General features: G+C 54.7%; 4 protein-coding genes across 4 annotated transcripts, besides 6 other annotated features; 1 reads left to right on the plus strand and 3 right to left on the minus strand.

Moving 5' to 3' along the window:
* Window positions 1-160: 160 nt before the first annotated feature.
* EKO05_0009488 (uncharacterized protein) lies at window positions 161-5,921 on the minus strand (the record flags this gene model as incomplete). The annotated part of the gene is made up of 5 exons (XM_059637553.1): window positions 161-1,453; window positions 1,502-5,380; window positions 5,431-5,580; window positions 5,637-5,761; window positions 5,816-5,921. 5 exons carry the CDS (start codon window positions 5,919-5,921, stop codon window positions 161-163), a joined length of 5,553 nt encoding a protein of 1,850 aa, XP_059493536.1.
* Window positions 5,922-6,141: 220 nt separating this feature from the next.
* Window positions 6,142-6,191: a tandem repeat.
* Window positions 6,192-6,254: 63 nt separating this feature from the next.
* Window positions 6,255-6,652, plus strand: EKO05_0009489 (uncharacterized protein; the record flags this gene model as incomplete). The annotated part of the gene is made up of 2 exons (XM_038942628.1): window positions 6,255-6,272; window positions 6,323-6,652. The coding sequence occupies 2 exons, from the start codon at window positions 6,255-6,257 to the stop codon at window positions 6,650-6,652; spliced, it is 348 nt and encodes a 115-aa protein (XP_038794882.1).
* A 1,915-nt stretch (window positions 6,653-8,567) lies between these two features.
* EKO05_0009490 (uncharacterized protein) lies at window positions 8,568-10,319 on the minus strand (the record flags this gene model as incomplete). The annotated part of the gene is made up of 1 exon (XM_038946875.2): window positions 8,568-10,319. One exon carries the CDS (start codon window positions 10,317-10,319, stop codon window positions 8,568-8,570), a length of 1,752 nt encoding a protein of 583 aa, XP_038794883.2.
* Window positions 8,801-10,614: a mobile genetic element.
* Window positions 10,615-11,043: 429 nt separating this feature from the next.
* Window positions 11,044-11,079: a tandem repeat.
* A 684-nt stretch (window positions 11,080-11,763) lies between these two features.
* Window positions 11,764-11,801: a tandem repeat.
* A 912-nt stretch (window positions 11,802-12,713) lies between these two features.
* Window positions 12,714-12,826: a tandem repeat.
* A 291-nt stretch (window positions 12,827-13,117) lies between these two features.
* Window positions 13,118-13,163: a tandem repeat.
* A 1,077-nt stretch (window positions 13,164-14,240) lies between these two features.
* On the minus strand, window positions 14,241-15,068 carry EKO05_0009491 (uncharacterized protein; the record flags this gene model as incomplete). The annotated part of the gene is made up of 2 exons (XM_038942719.2): window positions 14,241-14,300; window positions 14,358-15,068. 2 exons carry the CDS (start codon window positions 15,066-15,068, stop codon window positions 14,241-14,243), a joined length of 771 nt encoding a protein of 256 aa, XP_038794884.2.
* Between the last annotated feature and the right edge of the window lie 1,047 nt (window positions 15,069-16,115).

Below are 16,115 nucleotides of genomic sequence, written 5' to 3' on the forward strand. Positions count from 1 at the left end.
GTTTGCCGTTCATGGGGCGGGTTGGAAACGATGCAGTGTTTGCCTTCTCAAGCATCAAGCTCAGCACTGCGCAACGTACTCCGGAGCGTAGATCTGACATTTGTAAGATGAGCTAAATCCATATGCTTACGTTGATGACCTCATCGCCAGCCTTGCAACCCTAGCTGACAGCATCCTTCACAACACTGGCCCAAGCCCCCTTCCAATCCGGCTCACCTCCACCGTACCTAGCCTCGAAGGCTACCATCGCCAGATTCCCTAGGAATGGCTTGATAACTCTATCCACTAATTCTCCCCTCGCCATATCCAGCACTGCTGCACCCTCTTCCTCCTCCAGTGCCCTGATCAGAGGATCCAGATACAACCTCTTCAGTGGCTCACCCTCTGAGCTCTCGTTCTGGATGACCGGTGCGACGATGGGCGCAGATGAAGTTTGTGCTAAGGCCTCATTGATTTCATCAGTGAGACTGAGTAAGGTGGGCGGAGAAATAGGTTTATACACCGCATCAATAGTGTCAGTGAGGAAGAGCCATTCTATAAGTTGAAAGTCGTCAGGGTCAATGACGACGATCTGATCGAGCAGTTTGCACGCTTGAATGATCCCAGCATTGTTGTATTGCTCCTTGTTCATTGCATCCGGTAACAGTGAAGACAGGCTTGACGTTAGTTCGCCATTGACAATAGGCCAGATCGATGCAAGGTGAATGGGCGATGTTTTGAGGATGATAGATCGCAGCAGTACAAACACATCAGCACGTGTGCTGGAGGACGGTGACGAAGCGGGTGTTGCCGTGAGGAGCTCGACAATCTTTTCGAGAATATGCGGGATGTTGGGCGTGAAAGCGTCTTCTGGACTGGCAAGAATGAGCAGTGAGATCCTTCGTAGCGTGGTTTGCGCTTTGCGGTCGGCTTCTTGCCGTGCGGATGCGGCACCTACACCGAACATGATGCCTGCTGTCGTTGGCGCAGTCAGACGTGTCAGTAGTTCTGGAACACGTTCCTTATCTGACTGCGTCCATTGAGATAGTATAGGCAGCCATGCATCTCTGATCAGATCGAGAGGCGTATTGAAGAACTTCGGGTCGTTGAAGGCATCGTATATGTCCTTCTTCAGCAGCTTGCTTCCTTGTGCTAATTTTGTCAACTGATGTAGGAGATCCAGTGTGTTGGTAGACACGTTGTCTGGGAAAGACTTCGCACGGAAAGTGGGGCCAATGACTGATGTCGATATGTCGGACACCACCTTTGTGACACGGTCTGTATCTGCAAGAACGGTGGGAAGAGTGGGTACGATCGATGTGAGTATGGACACGACATCAGATGCACGTTTCTGCGCTCGGCTGCTGTTCGTGACTGCAGAAATCTTTGCACCTGTTGTAGAGTGGTTCATGTCTTGCGTGTAGCCCATTGGACGTGTTGTGAACGTTGCTGTCAATATGCGCGCAAAGATATCCTGAAAAACAGGTTAGATACCTGGGTGCAGTGCGGCTGTTGAACTTACTGCGAGCTCTCTCCTCATTTTCCGCTGCTCGCCGAACGTCGTGTTGTCAACTTTCTGGCCGATGACAGCAGAGAACTCGAGCAGAGTAGGTAGTATCTGCCGATGAGGAAGAGGATTGGCAAGCACATCACGCAAGAACAATGTGCAATCCTGCCAGATCTCGTCCATCGCATCGTCCTCAAGCGACCTTGTGTACTCAACCAAGAATGCCACGAGGTCTGTATCAGATAAGTCTGAGGTCAGGGTGGACATCCGGTTGGTGTCCAGAGCATTTGGGTCCGTACGACTGTACAAAGCGTTGAATATAGCTGGAATGGTGAGTTTTGGTCTTGACCCATTCAACACATTGAGGAGGCCCATGACGGCTGTTTCATGTGTACCTTCCTTAGTCGAATGAGCCCACAGCACGACCAAAGTCTCAAGGCACTCTAGCGTCTCTGCAGCAAATAGATGCTCCAGAATACGCCTTGCTCGATTGCGCATACGCAATGATGTATAGCTGAAGGATGATGCCGATGTAGGATCCTGACGGTCTTGCGTAAAGCCACCCCATGACCAGATGGCGAAACAGATTCGCACGGTATCCTGGAAACAGAGTAGGACTGTGAGCCTGCTGTTGGCAGTCGGAGTCCTTGTTTGGTTAGCCTCTGGCGCGAAAACGCCCGAGACCACGTTGCTGAAGAAGCCTTGAGGAGCCTCTGGAGACTTGTTGACCGAAGCCTGGGTCTCCTGACTCATCAAACGATCATGTGCCTTAGCCAAGATTTGTTCCAAGCCATTGATAAGAGAAATGAGAGTCGATTCAGGAGAGCATCCAACTGATGCTTCATGTTTAGCGAACGTTGTTTTCAGTAGGTTGAAGGTGGTGTTGATCTCTTTACAAAAGCACTCTACAAGAGGTAGTAGATTTTGGAAAATCGTGTCGGCAAACATGGGAAAAACCTCTATGAGAAACTGCACCCAGTCGTCAAGGACAAGTCGGCTTGACGTAGATGAGAACCCGAATTTGAGGCAGTCCACGAGCTGAGATGGTGGAGGCACAGGTGCTGGCGTGTGGTCTACGGAGTCCCTATTCAGAGCCAAAGATAGTCTTGACCTCTGAGCGGCGTTGTGCGGTGGCTTTGTATCTTGTGCTTTCTCTTCAGGGGATTGAAGGAGGCGTACGCGGAGGGCGGACAGTATTGCACCGAGCAAAAGGCTTTGTAGAGATGGCACCGCAGTCCTGAGCCTGACCATGAGCGGCACTTCGATTTCGAGATCCCTCAGATTTGGAGCAAACGGACCCTGATAGATCTGCGAGATGATCGAGATAGCAATTCGATGCAGCTCGTAGATATGTGGCTCAAGAACTGCGTCTGCCACACCAGCTTGGATCGACAGGGCACCGAGGCACTTCCGTATGAGCCATTCTTGGAGTGATATTCCATTGACCGAGCTCGGGTCCCACGTAGCAGCTGTCTGTGCTAATATTCCCCAGGTAAATTGCGATGGCCGTTTCAGCATGTAAAACACGTGTCCCAAATAGTATAGGCACTCTCTCGTATCGTCTCTTGCCTCAGCTGCCGATCGCAACCTAGCACTGTTTTCGGGCTTCAAGGTCTCAGTGGATGCTAGGCATCGCAAAGACTGAAGGTGTACAGCCAAAACCTCAAACACCCTGTTCAGAGTGGGGAGATCGAGGAGCCAGCTTCTCATGAACGTGGATGTCTCTGTGCCCTCCTCGGCCAAAGTGTCGAGAAGCAGAAGCAGCGGTCTTGTCAGAACTGAGTGGAAAGTTCCTGGTGACAGTGTAGGGGGCGGTAGGGACATCCCACTCGCACGCCGAGTGACGCTGCCGCGCTTCTCCGATTGTAGGCTCAACTCGTGCATCGTATGAGTCCAAAGTACTGCAAATCGTCGACCACAGTCTGGCACCGGTGCAGCAATCGAGTGGTGCACAATCTGCTTAGTTATGATGGCAGAAATAGCCGCTTCGACCAAGCGATCAGATGGCGAGATAGAGTGCAATTGCAGCACGCACAAAGTAGCTTCTACGTGATACTTCGGCATTGTCGGTGAGAGGTAGTGCCACAGAGAAGCAATCAGCTGATGCAGGAGCTCGGAAAGATTGGAAGCAGAAATGTACGGCTGCGACGGGCGAGCCACTTGCACTGCCGCAAGTATGCCAGCGATGGCGCTCAAGTGAGAGAAAGGAATCGTTTGAGTGCCAGAAAGAGATTCTTGGAGTACAGAGGAGAACTCGAAATCATCAATAACATCCAAATCCTGTATCTTGAGTACCAGGTTGGCCAGGATCCTGGAAGGCATCTCTGGAGAGTAGGACCACCCATCTGCTTGAAGCGTGGCGAGTGTTATGTGCGAAGCCTCTCGCAGAGCGATATGGCCTAAGAAAGTGGGTTCGTAGAGAAGCTCTGCTGACTCCAGGCCAGCCTGAGCATCTTCGTAGAAGGTTGCTATCTGCTGCAGCACTTGAGCTCTCGGTGCACTTATGGCAGCGGATACTTGCTGCTGTTTTGTAGCTTGCTCAAATTTCAAAGCTCGGTCTGGGACGATCTGAACAAGCGAATCAGCTATTTCAAGAGCCAAATCGATAACCTCAAAGTTTATAGCCTGCGAGTTACGGGATTGAGAGACCTTGCCAAGTGAAGTGAGCGTAGCGACAATCATCAACGGCATGTGATGAAGTAGCATGTCTTCTTCTTTGAGGTTGAAACGCGCAAGGACAAACTTTGCGAGCTTCATTTGCCGCAATGCCTCCTCTTTGGTGGTTGAACAGTCTAGTGATGAAGCGACGAGGTGGGTCAGCTTGCCCCAGATCAGGCCGCTGTCGACACCATCAAAGAATGCACTGGCGCTTCTCATGACCTCGTCCACCTGCTCTTTTGATGCGTCCTCGCTATAGGTCTGGACGCTCTGTAGCGCGGGTAAGAATAGCTCGGGAACGATTAGGCCACCGACTTCCCAGCGATCCATAAGTGACAGACAGACTCGAAACGGTCGTGCTCGCTCAGCCGGAGTTTTCGTGCGGCGGCTGATCATCTTGAGTACACTAGTCGTCAATGCTGCTAGCCCGTAGCGAGAGAAATAAGCTGCGTGAACAGTCGAAGGATCTGCTGCTGTGCTGTGTCGTTCTTGAGTAGGCGAGTCAGCACCTTCGCCAACATCAGCAGCAGAAGGATCTGGTCCAAGAAACCATGCCCACAATCTTCTGTTCAAGCTCATGTCTCTGCGTGACACGACGCCAGCAGCAGCTGCCACAAGCCGTTCGAGATCTGCTTTGCTGATACGCTGCTGCAGGACTGGGGAGTCGAGGGGCAAATGACTAACAATGAGGTCCAGGAAACCTCTTTGGATCAAAAGCTGCGGGTCTGAAAGGCCCGCTTCGAAGCATCGAATCAACAAACCGGGTTCAGGATGAACAGCCGCTTCAGCCTCAAGGGGCAGACTGCCACTCTGTGTCGTGCTCTTCGATACTGGTAAGCCGAATTTGGGGAGTCGGCGGGTTAAGAAAGCAAGCGCGCCTTGCCTCCTAGAAGCATTTGTTATGCTCGCAAGGAAGAAGCACTGCCAGAAATGAGATGCATGCCCGTTGTTACTTTTCGCATCTGCCATGTCGTTTGTCTGATCCTGAACAGCTTCTCGCAGTCTATCAAGAGCTGACACCATACGCTCGAAATCCTCACTTGTCTCATCTTCAAGGCCTGGGAGTAGAGACAGTATGATAGCTTTCAGAGCTGGTCGTAGGGCAGGGCCGTCGAGTTTCAGAATGTGGGTTTCGAAGATGGAGAGGAAGAGCGGACGCACCGAGAGCGAGGCGAAGGATAGGGTCGTGGAAAGGCCTGGGAGGTAGAGGTTCAGGTCACGAGCAAGGACATCTTCCTGGGCCATTGGTCAGTGTCTGCCGACGTGGGATTGGAGCACGTGCATACTCCAATTGCTGTGAAGATGTAGGCATAGACCTCGAGTACTTTCTGGTGAACACCTGAGGGCAAGGCTGGATTCAAACACTGCGCTAATCGCAGTGCGACTGTATCGCTATGTGGAATGACAGGCGTCTCGGAAGGATGCGCTTGCAGTGCCTACACAATGTCGTATAAGCGCGCTGCCAGATCTGGGGTATCAAGGAGTAATTGACCTTCAGCAAGCGCCCAAGAAACGAAATGTAATCTGCCCATTCCTGCTGCGCCGTGTCCCATAGGGCAAGCGTCCGTTCGACACCGAGCGCATACCGCCGGAAGGACTTGTCCTTTTTGTACAAAGCTGGCCGCCTGGTCAGCCTGCTGTGCTATGCTAGAGGTCACCCAAGGCGTGTACCGTCTTCTGCAGCGTTGCGCGTTGCTCGTGGCACTGGTGCTGGCGAGGAGCGCCCAGAGCCTGGTGGGGAGAACAACTGCAGGTTAGCAGTGATTTCAGCGGCCATGCTGGGTATGACAGAGGGTCGAGTATCCGTTCAGTGCGCTATGTGCACGGGACATGTCGTTGCAATGCGGAGTGCTATTGCTCGTTGCTCGTTGCCTGTTGTTGCGAGCTTCAACAACGTCGCAAGCCGACACGAAGCACCATCGGCAAATGTGAAACAAAAGCGCCGACATCCGTCATTCACATGCCGATGGATGCGGAAGGAGCGACCAATACTCCAGCACCAGCACCAACACCAACACCATCACCAACACCAACACCATCACCAACAGTCAAGCCCTTCCTCATGACTTGACCCCCCTCATGAAGGCCTTCAGGGCCCCCCACGTTCGTCATGCACAATCCTGTCGCAGTAAGTATAATGCGCCCACAATGCCTCCACATGCAGCTAACCACCATCAGGCCACACAAGGCTACCCTTCCCCACGACCGCAGGGTTTCGATGACCCCGTATATGCCGCCCCTCCTCCAGAAGAGCCACCACCTTCCTACGACGAAGCGATCCATTCATCGACGTCTCCTCTATTGGTAGGGCCACCGCCAGACTATGGCGCCTTTCGAGCCTATGTCGACCCAGATGAGTCTTCTGAGGCTAGCAGCGAGATAGAGGGAACAGATCAACCTCTGCACGAGTGGCTTGGACAAGCGTTTGGCATTCTAGTATTTCTGGGCATCATGTATGCATTCTGGTGGACCATCAACCAGCCTGATATGGAGCGTTCTCCTGGATGAGCATATAAATTACCACATCCACCATCACCACGGACCGGCACGCACAACGCAGCTTCTCGAACATCTCCTCGACTCCGGTTTGGCAAACTCACAAAGCCTAGATTACGCCTGATACGTCTCAGATGGTAATCAGATGATAGAGCGACAGTAGACAGTGGCTGGGTATAAACCTTGCCTTGCAGCTTCGATGTCTACAAAAACTGCAGGCTTAACGTCCATCACTGTTGTGAAGGCCTCCAGTTCATGTTGTCCTTGAAAGGAATGTCTCCCTAGGAATGGTAAAAGTGGCTGGACGTATGTTGGACGCTTTACCGGATTGAAAGTGGACTGTGCCACTTCGTTCGTTGACGGTCAATGGACAGGCGCTACACATGCAAGCAGCCTTCGTCGAAAAATACGTCAGTACGAGTATGGATCGACGCCGGACCAACTCATAATCACATCAGTGAGTGCTCAGCATCGAGACAGGGCGCAGTCGAGGCTAGTGGTAGCAGGCGCAGCAGCGCACATGTCTCAGAGCTCTTGAGTGCGTGATTGAAGGCTTGCAGACGACCGTCGCCACTGCCTTTGTATAGCCCGCCCTCTGCTGGTTGCAGCACTGCCAGCCAATGTCTGGGCCTACAGATCTCACCCAACGCTTACTGTACTCTACGCGTGCTAAACAAAGCATGCGTTGGAAGTCAGCCCTACCAGCGCGCGCGCATGTCACCATCCAGCAATACCTCACGGAGGCGCTCCGTCTCCGTTCTATATCAGGCACCCAAACAAACGTTGGTTTTTTTAGCGTCCACGCCCGAACGCCTCATGAACAACATCGCGATCATAAGTCGTCCTCGAACTCTTGGCTCTCCGTCGCTCGCCAAAAGCTTGTCGCGATGGTCACATCCCCGCACTGAGGCTTCTCGACAACACACAAGGTCCCGCCGCCGCTCTGTCGATCTCGGTCTCCCCGAGCGGCGATCTGCAGTTCTTGCAAAATCGTTCTTACGACTTGCTGATCGACACAGCCGGACTGACTGTACGATAGCCCCTGTGTGTGTTCCCACCGCTGCGGTGTCTAGTACGGCACCGCGCGCCATCCCGTGGCATGAACCAGACATTCGTACCGCTGGTTTCGGCCTGATGACTACGATAGTCCACCGTTTTGGGCGTTGCTTAGCGTTAGATACCGCATATAGCAAGAGTGGGGTACGAGCCGGATGCCGTCACTGCTTCTACTATTTCGCCGGACTACACTGAAGAAACTAATTAACGTCACTGACAAATCTGGCACGCGGTGCTAACACACGTCTGTGGCTGACCGACGGAGCTACCAACGCCAACGCCACTGCATGCCGTGCGCGCCAAAGAGCTGACCGAGCTATTGGACACCCGGCCCTGAATTCGCTGCGACATTCTCGCCCCGCGACTGCCTAGTTCACACTGCACCTTTCCATGGCGTTCGCTCGCTTACCGCCGGTCTAGTGTACACCTGGTCGCCGCCGTGCGATTCAGACTGTGTCTCGGCGGATACGTTTCCGTTCCCATGCACCACGGCTGGACCGTCTCCCGTCCAGTCGGACGGCTTGCTGCGACTATGGCTGCGTGCTGGAGTACCATGGTGGATCGTTTCTCTGGGCAGGGTCGCCTGGAATTAGGGATGTAACTCCATCGCGGATGTGACGTTGTCGGGCTAGGCTCTTTTCGGGGGAATGATGATTGGTGAATGTGGTTTTAACAGAAGTGCGATGCGAGGATGGTCACTGTCAACGTCTGTGTGAATTGGTTTGATGAAATTCTTTCTGCTCGAGCATACTGCGCTGTGTCTCACGAGGGTATAGTCAACACACGAAACCTGCCTCTCCTTCCCAAGTCCATCGTACCCACCAGTATCTACCTCCTAGCACTACAACACACAGATCCCCAATCACCGCATCTACCCAGCCCATCCCTTATTTTTCTCCTTAGTGGGCGGCGGCGGCCGCCGCCGCCTCCTTACTCCCCAATACCCGCCCCTCCCCTCGACCTCCCCCTGTCCTCTACAGCGCGGGGACTTGTGATCCTCAACGCTGCCCCTGGGCCAAATAGGCACGAAGCACACCTCGTCATCTGCACAGGCGCCGCATTCCTTCCAGCTCGTCCACTGCAGCCACAGCACCAGCTCGCCGACCAGCTCGACTGCGTCCGCGGCGTGCGCGGCGTGCGTGGCGCTGAAGCGCGAGTGTGGCGTTGGCGGAGGCGCGCTCGCGATCGAGAGAGCGGTCAGCAGCGTGTCGCAGATGCGTGACTGCACGGCGTGCAGGGCGCGGTGCGCGAGTGGGGCTACGGCGCCTGGGCTGGTGAAGAGCGAGGGCAGGGGCGGGAGGAGTTGGGACGTGCAGCGGGAGGTTTCGAGGGAGGCGTTGCGGGCTGTTGTGTCGATGAAGGGCTTGAGGAGACTTGTGAGGTATGTGGCGAGTTCGTTTTTATCGGTGCGGAAGGAGGTGTGTGTGGCTATGCGGTGCAGTGGGTGCGAGTAGCGTGATAGGATCATGTCGGTGGTGGCTTGCCAGTCTGTTCCCTTGTCGTCTTGCCAGTCTTTGGAGAGGATGAGCGCGGTGACGTCGTCTTTGATCTTGTGTAAGATCGTGGGCGATACGTTGGTGAGGCGCGGCATGCGGTGGTCTGACTGCACGTCGTTGTCCCACAGACCTTTGATGTTCCCCTGCGCAAACACGCTCACAAATTTGTCGTAGTCGATGTGCACTCTGTTCCCACCGATGCCGTGGTAGCGAGACGTGATTGCTTTGATGTACTGCCAGTTGCCCATTGGACCTCGTTTCCGCCTTCCCTCGGCGGTGACGCTGACGACGTCAGTGCGTTCCAGATGATTCTCAAAGTTGCAGAGTATTATCTCAAATCCGCCTTCCAGTCGCAAGATCCCGTCAACCTTGTTTTCCCAGATTGTGGCAGCGAGCTCACAGAGGCCCTGGGCGCGCTTATGTTCCCCGCCCATTGGTCCACCGATGTCTTCTGCGGTCAGGTTGAGGAGTAGACGGTCTTGTGAGTCGAGCGTGCCGTTGGCTGTCTTGCCTGCAGAGAGGCCGTCGATGTAGAGCAGTCGTAAATGATGTTTGGGGACGTAGGTATGTAGATAGCCCACAGGTTCCTTGTCTTGGGAAATGGCTTCTCTGAGCGGTTGCTGCACTCGTCGTTTCAGATTCGATCGCAGTTCTATGGACTCGAAGTAGTTACGATGATCCTCATGGACCGGTGGTGGGTCACGATGCTTTGTTGGTAGCCGTTTACCGTCGTCTGTGGGTGGGCCATGGTGATTTTTAGGATGCGAGGGTCGTTCGGGTCCCTTGTAAGGTCGGTCCTTACGAGGTGGCGGCGGGTAGGGCCTGTAGATGTGACCTGTAGGCAGAGGTGGAGGGGGGCCATGTTCGCGATGAGGTCCGCCCTTGTGGGGACCATGTTCGCGATCTGGCGGCGGTGGAGGCCCATGCTCATGGTGTTGGCCAGGAGGGAAACGCTCTGTACCGTTACATGGTAGTGGTGGTGGTCTTCGCTCGTGACCAGGCGGTGGTCGGCGGTGTTCGCGATCTTCATCGGTGTGGTGAGGCGGCGGAGGCGGCAGGTCATGATCGTGATCTGGTGGCGGGCCGTGATGATCCCAGCCGTCTCCATCGTGTGACATGTCCTTCATAGCAGGCCCATTGCCATCTGGATGATCCTCTCCTTCGCCAGGAGGAGGACCCCCTGACCCTTCCCGCGGTCGGGCAAAGATGAATGCGTGTTCAGGCTCAAAAGCGAGCCACTGCAGACCCTGTATGAAGTCTGGTTTCGAGGTGCCATGATACAGTTGTGTCCCGGCCGGCACAGTTGCTAGAAGGACATCCCATTATGATTGAGCGACCCTCCCCACTGCCGCATCGAGGAGTGGATCGCATTGAAAATGTGGTTCGCATTGCTGACTGAGGTATCGCTGGAAGTAGCAAAGAGGGGGCTGAGAAACAAGAAAAGTGACAGCAAGGAAATGGACGTTATGCGATGCATCTTGACCAGCTGCACGCTGCTCACGAGCATTGAAACGAAACAAGACGATTGCTGGAGTGCAACATTGAGAAAGGAACAAACGCAGAGACAGAAGACGAGGGAAAAGGGTTAGCCTACGTATGCAGTCTACGTGGCTATACGTGTACATGGTTCTCGTGATGTCCTTTCAAGCTTCACTTACGCGGCCTCAAGCAGATGTGATGGCGAGCGAAGCTCGAATAGGTTACTGGCATCGCACTACGCGATTGATAAGATCGTTAGAATCCATTGGTTGGTAGGGACAGCAGACAATGCAGCTCCTCTGCTGACCCCTGATACGGAGGTTTACATGTGCTAGAGTTACGGAGAATTCATGGCAGCTCGTTTGCGTCGCGAGTTGACAGTGCGAGTTGATAGTGCAAGTTGACAGTGGTGAGTGGGGTGTGGTCGGCCCGATCGGGTAGTACAGGCGGGTATCTGTCCACTCAAGTATGCTTCGGCTTAGGAGCGCGTCAAGCACCGGGGTACGGCCTGTGCTGTACGATTTACAAAGGTGCACCTTGCAGACCGAGAGGGTTCGAGAAGAGGAAGCTGCGCGATACAGAACAGGGTAACGATGAGGATGGTGAGACAGTCAGGCTTGAGCGCCTCGTGTCGAGATGAAAACATGGGAAGCTGAGCGGAAACAGCAGACTGCGCGAGGCGAGATTTGCTTCCGGGTTAGTTTGCATGCACAACAAATGACTACTCCGGCGCCCGCTCGCCCTGTGCCGTGTCGTGCCGTCTGTCTGTTTTCGAAGCTGTGGCTAAGGTTGCTAGAGAGCAGAGTGTGGAGCTTCAATAAAGCACTGCTTTGTTGTTGAGTCAGTTGTGGTTCGATAGGTTGGAAGGGTTCCAGATTGTAGAAGCAACAGAAGGATTGACACGCCATCCCGAAGCGGTTGAGAGAGCAACCAAGGCTGAACTGTGACTCGTGGAGAATTCTTCTTGGTGTGGTCGAGTTCCAGGTGGTGCGTGAGAGGAGAATTGTTAGGGAAATTGTGGACTTGAGTGTCTCTCGGAAGATGCAAGCGAACATTAGCTGTGTGGGGGGGGGCTTCTGTCTCCGAAGAGTGGTCGCCGTCGCCGTCGCCGTCGCCGTCGCCGTCGCCGTGACTGTGGCGGCTGGACAAGGTAGGTAGGTGGTAGACAACTTGTGACGACGGGAGCATCATTGGCTGTGCTGCGAGGTGCGAGAAATGAAAATTCCCCAACGGGTCACACCGACTGCATGGTCTGTCGTTGGTGTCGTTGATGTTGCAGAAGCGCGTCATTCGAGGCCGCTGAGGACACACACATGGAGAGACCCAGTAAATCGCATTCCCTCCCCAATTCTGTTAGACACCCAGGCTAGAGCTCGTGGACAGGCGCGTGCTGGGTTGGTAGTGCACATGGTGGTCGTGCAAGCGGCCAGGATCATCGCTCGAAATGGATACGCAGGAGCGCAGGGGCGGGCAAATTGCACCCTGGGTGGGGGGCCAGGATGGGAGTGCGTTGTGCCGCGGAGGGGAATAGGCAAGGTGGGGAAGAGTGGGTGATGGCGTTGGACCGTCTGGCGGACCCAAAGATCGTCCTGTTACCTAGATGCACTAAGATTACCGAGTTAGGCCCATCACGAGCAAGCCGCCCAGGGGAAGGAGCCACTGTCAAGAGACGACGTGCATGACGCAGGCACTCGTTTCGATTGTCTGACAGCTGCACGCTCAGGCAGATGGGGACATGTGTTGCTTCTGGCACCTGCACGTGTGCGCGCGGAAGCGTTTTGTGTGTCGTCCGTCTCGCACCATGCTTCCCAATCGGGAGTACACGGCGTGGCACAACCACTGCGCTGCTGCGGTGCAGCGACCCGGTGTCTATGTGGTTGGGTGGCTTGCTTCGACAGTGGCAGGATTGGGTCGCCGAAAGACTCTCATCAACGGCGCAGTCACAACGATGGCAGGATTCCCGTCTGGTACAGACGCCGTCGAGCTTAAATCTAAAAATTGTATGCGACGCCATGCCGCTTTACACTCTGCGCCTGCCAAGCTGCGAGTTTGCGAGTTGTGAATTACGAGTTGCGAGTTGCGAACTGCGAGTTGCAAGTTACGAGTTGCGAGTTGCGAACTGCGAGTTGCAAGTTACGAGTTGCGAGTTGCGAGTCTCGAATGGCGAGTTGCAAGACGCCATCGTCGCTGACTACCTATGATGTAGTTGTGCATCTCGAGCACAGAGTACCAGCGCGGTGCCGCCAGCCACCTCCCATGCGAAAGAAACATTAGTTTCAGAACGAACAAGAGGGCGCGATTGGCCATGCATGGATCCTCTACCAGCGCGTGGGCATAGAGTAGCGGGATGGACCCGTTTGGGCGTTCACCTTGCATGAAAAAGTAACCCGGCGGGCTTCATCCAACGTGGGCATCCTTCGCATGCAGTGCAAAGCACGTCTGACTGTGTTGCAGTGTTGATGTTGCTGATGTTGCTGTTGTTGTCTCTGATGGAGTCTTCCATAGCCGCCGCCACCACCGTAGTCGTGCTGCCGATGCACCCCCCCCCCCCAATCCGTAGTCCACCACGTACCCACCCACCACACGGGAAGAGACTCCACGATGCTCGACACAGAGACGAAGACCTGCTTCAAGCGGCAAGCACTGGTGCGCGTGTCTGTGTGTTCTCGTATGATGGCGGGCCGGGCGGCGGTCCCCTTGGTTCGCAGGCCAGCATCTGCTTGGACCACCAAAACCGGTGAGCTTGACGGAGCAGCACGCAGAGCCACTGCGGGATTACACACTGGGGGCTATGATTCGCCAAGGGACCCTTCCCACTTGGAGCGCGGGCATGGCCAGGGTCTCGACCACTCAGCTGTCGGGTGGAGCCCCTTGTCAAATCAGCCTTGTTTGTACAACCAAGGCCACCACCCAGCTAGAGCGCTGTGGGTCTTACACCGAACACCGTAATCGGATAAGCCTATGCCGCTTTCTTAGATTCGGCATGCACCTTGGCTATGCGAGTGCCGATGGGGAAAGAATCATCCCAAGTCAAGGCATTTCAAGTTCGCGCCTTCGTACATCGTGGCATGATGTTGATGCGGGCGGGAGAGCTGTCAGGGGAAATGAAACGGGCCTCAATATTGGAACGTAACCGAACAGAGAGCGGAATAACATGACTTGGGCTAGCTAGTCTAGGCAGCAGCGCCGCCGTTTGCGTGCAATCCACATCTTGTCCCAACAGAGTCTACCAAGAGTATGGGTGTATAATATCTCCACAAAAGGTCATGTAAACGCCGGGTATGCAATGCAAAATGTGCAGCCAGTCGGCGACTGCGGGTATACAATGGAGCGAATGTTGAAGGGCGGAAAGCGAGGGTATCGTAATCGTAAAACGGCGGTAGACCAGCTACGTGGCGTGGCGTGGCGTCATGGTCATTGTGAAGTCGGAAATCGCAGCTTGGCAAAACGCTGTGCGGTCGTGTCCGAGCCGAATGATTGTCGAAAGCACACATCTGAGATGAATCGTGCAGGCTGAAACGCAGGAGGCATAGTGGTCACCGCTGCGCCGGCATCGTGATTGGAACTCGCTACGACGCTGCCGATGACTTTCTAGAGGCTTTCATGTGTATCCTCTTGACATGGTCTCTCTGTGTCACATGGTTAGCGAGTCGATCGTCTAGCTGCAGGGAGTGGGCTCATCGTACCATGTTGTCGACGCGACTGAAGACTCGGTCGCATCCGCCGTACTCACACAAGACACCGGGGTTGTGCTTCGCTTCGTGTCGTGCCAGATCTTTTTTGCTCGAGAAGCCGCCACCGGTAGCTTGAGGGCATTCAGAGTGTCTGCAGAAGTAGTTTTTGCTGTGCCTCTTGTGATGTTTGCGAAGGTCGCAGCCTCGCGTAAACACTGCTCTCGAAGTACATCCTGGATAAGCACACGACCAGGTCCCGTTCTTGTTAGGGAAGCCGTAAGCTCGGAGATCTGGTGAGGTGGGAGAGAGCGAGCGAGGTGGTGTCCTCTCTGAAGGTGCGCTTGATGGAAGTCCCATTCCGCCAGAAGAGGAAGTGGAGTGCGATCTCGACGTCCGTGAGCCGACGAAATAATGTGGAAAAAGACTCGCGTCGGGCGCTAGAACGGGGCCAGCGGTCATGCTTGTGAAGGGAGGGTATGAGTATGATGATACTGGCGGCATCGACATGGTCTGCGACGACCATGGGTTATGTGGTGGGTAGGGAGAGTTCATGACCGGCCTGTAGTGTGGTTGTGTGTAGATGGGTCCGTTGCTACACAAGGTTGTGGGAATGGGATGTGCCATTTGGTGTAGTGGTGGAGAGTACATGATACTCGGAGGTGATTGACATGTGCTGAAGGGGGATATGGCGCCCATGCTCTCTTCTGGGGCGAGCAGAACCATGTCCACTTCCGGTGAGTAGTATGACATCCTCATGTAAGCACAGTGGTGGGGTGGTCGGTAGAGGTTGGACGAGGTTGGACGTTGTTGGACGTTGTTGTGACGGTACAGGATGAGGAAAGCTGCCGGTCTTCAGACGGTCGTCGGTCGGAGTATATGTGGGATAGGACGTCGTGAGGGGAGGCCAGTGCGTTGTGACGGAATTCTTAGTGAAGTGAGAACGGTCGAGTGTCTAGCACAGACCCAGTGTACAGGGGAGTGGGTTCCCAGCAACTAGCCCGGGATGTAGAGCGTTAGTGTGCGAGCGTTTCAGGGGCCTCTCCGCAGAATAAGGCTGAAGTCCTTAGGCGTGTCGCAGCAAGTGGCAGGTAGTCGTGGCGGTGCTCAGATGTCTTGCAGTAGTAGCCTGCCGAAGGATGGGCCCGTGAGAGTGAGCCTTACTGTCACCAAGATAGAAACTGACGGCAAGCAGCCAGCCGGACAGTGAGCATTATCCACCGTGGATCCGCGGCGCAGACAGAAGTCGTAGCCTTTGTATGCCTGAGAGGCGAGCATCATCTCACCCAAATTGCACGTACTCGATAAATAGAATCAGAGCTAGTTGCGATGATCCAAGTGGGTAGGTAGGTTGGCTAACGCTTGTTGCGCTGGCTTCTGATTTTGCTACTGGTCCAAGGCTGTTGCCTCCCGGCTCAGCAGGTGCATAACCCGTTCACAAGTGCGGTGGGCGCTTGAGTAAGCCTTGGGCGGGTGAGTGGTACAGGCTCAGCTCTAGCGTTGGTCACCTACTCCTGCGGCCTGCCAGGGTTGGTCTTCTGGAAGGAAAGCTTCGCAGTCAGTGAGCATTTCGCTTGCAATTGTTCACCTGCATCTACGCGCCCCTGTCAGCAGATGCACGCGAATCAGACATGCAGTGTCACCAGAAGCCTCGCCGACTTGTCCAATTGCGAAGGATTTAGTCTCCGAGCACAACACTGGCTGGAGTGGCACCCCAGCGCAGCCACGGGCAAGAAGAATCGGCGTCAGAGGCTGCACGTGAACGGCGAGAGG

This window comes from Ascochyta rabiei, chromosome 17 (genome assembly GCF_004011695.2).
Source record: "Ascochyta rabiei chromosome 17, complete sequence".
Classification (NCBI taxonomy): Eukaryota; Fungi; Ascomycota; class Dothideomycetes; order Pleosporales; family Didymellaceae; genus Ascochyta; species Ascochyta rabiei.